Source organism: Aulonocara sp. 'chitande type north' Nkhata Bay, linkage group LG5, assembly GCF_057382095.1.
Source record: "Aulonocara sp. 'chitande type north' Nkhata Bay isolate Kocher_YH1m ecotype deep benthic linkage group LG5, A_spYH_male_GT1.1, whole genome shotgun sequence".
Classification (NCBI taxonomy): domain Eukaryota; kingdom Metazoa; phylum Chordata; class Actinopteri; order Cichliformes; family Cichlidae; genus Aulonocara; species Aulonocara sp. 'chitande type north' Nkhata Bay.
In genome coordinates, this window is record NC_141348.1 from 8,820,699 (window position 1) to 8,824,911 (window position 4,213).

Consider the following 4,213-nt stretch of genomic DNA (forward strand, 5'->3'; position numbering starts at 1 on the left):
AAACGATCGCTTCCGTGACTTTGGGGGCTTCTCCTTAACGCGCTCTCGGAATAGAGCTCTGGAAGACCCAACCAAAGCCCTATTCTGGGAAGCATGTTTAGCAAAATCTGAGTTTAGAAATAAAGTGAGTTGGTTAAATTTGATGTCAATAACTCTGGGCTTCTCATTCCAGAAGAGCTGACCAGTTAGTTCAATACAACTGTGAGTATGTTCAGGATGGGATTGAGCACATTTATGAGTACAGAAAGAAAACCATCATCAGAGGAGCTCTGACACCAAGATTCTCCAAGAAAGCACAGCCTCACTTCGAATCCAGTGGACTGAGGAATATCACCGTGTCAGTGTGGATCACGATGGCTATGTTAAGAAGCAGGAGGGGAGAAGAAAATAAAATATATGTATCTCACAAAATTGAGTACACCCTCACATTTCTGTAAATATTTCATGGGACAACACTGAAGATATGACACTTTGATACAATGTAAAGTGGTCAGTGTACAGCTTGTATAACAGTGTGAATTTGCTTTTACCTCAAAATAACTCAACATACAGCCATTAACGTCTAAACCGCTGGCAACAAAAGTGAGTACCAGCATTGCTGCAGAGGGCGTCAAAGGTCAGCCTGACAGTGGCTCAGACACACGCCACACACTGCATCACATGGCTGTCGTCCCAGAAGGACGCCTCGTCTAAAGATAATGCACAAGAAAGCCCGCAAACAGTTAGCTGAAGACAAGCAGACTAAGGACATGGATTACCTGTGGTCTGATGAGACCAGTGGTTGCAACACAAAATATTGACACTTTGGGCACAGTTTGGACATTTTCACTTAGGGGTGTACTCACTTTTGTTGCCAGCAGTTTAGACGTTAATGGATGTATGTTGAGTTATTTTGAGGTGACAGCAAATTCACACTGTTGTACAAGCTGTACACTGACTACTTTACATTGTATCAAAGTGTCATAACTTCAGTGTTGTCCCATGAAAAGATATATCTACATCTATGGATAGATATATCCATGTGTATAAAAACAGAAAAACCCTTGGATTTATAGTGAGGAAATAACCCTCGTGACTGACTCAGAACTGAAGTCGACTCTGGAACAGAAACTCAGGGTTAAATAACTCAGAGCTGTTAGCTCAACTGAGATGTCTGACCATACAGACAGGTATGAATACATCCAGGCAGCAGCAGACTCGCTTATTTTTAATATTTATGAAATGTGGGGTTTGGATTTTTTTTTGTACTGTTGGAAGTCGTAGTAGTAAAGGAGGTTAAAATGGGATTAACTGCCTAGCCCTTGCAATCTACAACAAGCATTTTGAAAATGCACTTTGCTCTATTAATACACACACTCACCATCTCTTTTTTCACACTTAACCAAAAGGAAAAAAATTTATAATAGCAAACAAGTTAAACTCAGAAGTACTAGACCAAAGCTCATCCCGGTGGACTGAGTTTTTCACGTCTTTGTGTGGATCTGCGTGTGTCTCAGCATGTCCTTCTTGTATGCAAATGGTCTTGAGCAGATGCCACAGCGGTAAGGTTTCTCTCCCGTATGCTTTCTCATGTGAGTAATTAGATTACTTCTCTGTCTGAATCCTTTCTCGCACACTCCACATGTGTACGGCCTCTCCACTGTGTGGATCCTCATGTGCACTCTCAAACACTCGCCTCGTGCGAATCTCCTGCCGCACTCCTTGCAGCAGTGAGGCTTCTGACCCGTGTGGATCAGCATGTGCCTTTTTAAATGGGTCTTTGTGGTGAATGTTTTGCCACAGACGTGACACAGATTGTCCTCCTTGTGTGTTTCTATGTGCTGCAGCGCACAGTCTCCGTGTGTTTTCAGGTGAATCATCAATGAATTCCTGTGGCAGAAAGATTCTCCACAGAGCTTACAACAGAAAGGACTTGTCCTTTTCTTATTGCTTAAGCTGGAACTCTTCTGCTTCTGCTTTGCCTTTGTTTTTGGCTGCACTGTCTTTGAATTGGATGCTCTGCTCTCCATCCTTTCATTATCACAGGCATCATTTTCAGCCCCACTATCTGAGGAGATGGGCTGGCAGAAATCCGATCCTCCACATCCATCTGCTTCCTGCTTAATTTTTCTAGACTCTGTTGAGGCATGGGGGAAAAGCACTACTCCCTGTGTGCTTGCCACACTTTGGCTCTGAAAGCATGAGGAGGGGGACCCTGCGCTCTGCTCAGATTTGAAACAAGCCACAGCTTCACAGTGTAACAGATCCTGCAGCTGGCCTTTGTCTCCTCTCGGCCAGTGTTCCTGATTTACCAGAAAGTCTGCTCTCAGTGTGTCCTGCTTCACCAACAGCTGACTGGCCTGAGCATATGTTGTCTGTGTGGAGACCTCTGCTTCGGATACACTCACCTGTTGGGAGCCTGCAGACATGACAGGGAAAGATATGACACTGGCAAACATTTACAAAAGGCTTACTGTTTAAAGTGATAGACATGGAAGCTTGTGGTAAATGTTTTAATTCATGGCTAAATATATCATTTTACTTACAAAACTTGCAATGTTGACAAGTGCTTAGGATGCACAGCATATGTCCATATCATAGTCCAACGTGTCCCATACACTTGCGAGCATGTCTGGAGTGACTGCTGTTGTTATGCTACCTACCAGTAACCCATGAAGCTGGTAGGCAGCAGAACAATCACGTGTTAGAAAGAATCCACTCTTTACAACAGTGCGTGTTTGAACTGTAAATGGCTGCAGACTTAAAGCCTTTCTAGCTCTTCAGACTACCAAGAATCTCCACACACATCTGTAATATGTCAAGTCTTTTTGTTCATCTGAAGTCACATTTATCCAATTTTAAGACCTGCTAAGTATTATTTTTATTATTTCCCTGGTACGTAAACGTTTTTCCAAACATATCTTATAACAGCTTTCTTTACAAGCCTTCTTTCTCTATTGCTGCTGTCCTTCAATCACAAATCAGACCCTTTAACCCATCTCCACCGACTCCACCCTGCCTGCACTCTCTTCTTCACCTCCCTTGTGAACTCTGTTTTGTATAGTTGACCCACATATTTAAACTTATCCATCTTCACTACAGCTATTGCTTGCACCTTCACTTTTCCACCCATCTCATTCTCTTTTACACACGGTGTTGCTTCTGTTGACTCTTACTCCTTTCCTCTCCAAAGCACACCTCCACCTGTGAACATCAACGTCCAGAGAGACTCCTCGCTGAGCTCATATGTCAAACTGTCCATCACCACTGAAAACAAGAAGGCCAATCTATGATGTAATGTCCCCTCAAAAAGAAATCTAACCAAACCTTATAGGAACTAAGTTATTTATTTTAACTTCTGTAAAGCCCCTAATACAGAGTCATAAATGCTTAAATAAATATATAGATAACTGCCTAAATTAAAATATGTTTACATTACAGCCTTTATGAAATTTGATATACAAATGAGGTTTATTTAATAGAGAACACCATGAACGCCTAAATATGTATTTGTGTCACTCTCTACTCTTCTGAACCTAAAACGGTGCATTTAACCACTGCATGGGAAAAACGCTGTTTCTTATTTGGTTCGTCCGCCTTAAGAGAATCAGCTCTGTGACTGCAGTCTATGCTGACTGTAGTCCCAGGCTACACGCACATTAAAACGGGTCTGATGGCTGACAGCAGCCTGCTTATCTGCATGGTGATAATAGACCAACCTGCCGGGAACACCTCCTCCTCCTCCGCTTTCAGAGCCTCGGCTAGCGTTAGCAGCTCGTTGGGCTTCACATCTTCTGACTGGGACACAAAAGCTTTGTCAGTGTGAAACTCTAATATGGTTCTCTCCACGGCGCCGAAGATTTCCTCCGCTGCTGCTGTCAGACGCTCATTCACGAAGAGTCTGAGCTGCTGTAACTTGGACATTTTGGAGGACAAGAAGACGCGCTGGTCCCTGCGAAGAAGCGAAGTCTTCTTCTCCTCTCGTAGACGGCGGCAGCCGCAGTAGCCGCTGTGGGGAGCTGCTGCCCTCTTCTGTGTAGTTGTTAAAAGCTTTATTTTGGAACAGGTGTTGTGCCAAAGTAGTTACCCCCGTCAAACAATTGTTTGACGGGGGTAACTACTTTGGCACAACACCGGCAATACTTGCAAAACAATGAGTAAATATACAGTAAATATTAAACAATTCCACGAGGAAAATAGTCGATACCAACTAAGTATCTGAGCTAAATATATA

The 4,213-nt window shown here is 43.1% G+C and overlaps 1 protein-coding gene across 1 annotated transcript; it reads right to left on the minus strand.

The window, feature by feature from the left end:
- Window positions 1-911: 911 nt before the first annotated feature.
- On the minus strand, window positions 912-4,004 carry LOC147329827 (uncharacterized). The gene is made up of 2 exons (XM_086291182.1): window positions 3,699-4,004; window positions 912-2,398 (listed from the first exon to the last, which is right to left on the minus strand). The coding sequence occupies exons 1-2, from the start codon at window positions 3,901-3,903 to the stop codon at window positions 1,464-1,466; spliced, it is 1,140 nt and encodes a 379-aa protein (XP_086147308.1). The 5' UTR covers window positions 3,904-4,004; the 3' UTR covers window positions 912-1,463.
- Window positions 4,005-4,213: the final 209 nt, after the last annotated feature.

Excerpts from the sequence above, each read along its gene's own strand:
- LOC147329827 (XM_086291182.1), bottom strand. The coding sequence starts at position 3,903 with ATGTCCAAGTTACAGCAGCTCAGACTCTTCGTGAATGAGCGTCTGACA. Across the intron at positions 2,399-3,698 it reads GGAGGAGGTGTTCCCGGCAG|GCTCCCAACAGGTGAGTGTA; the intron begins GTTGGTCTATTA and ends TCATGTCTGCAG.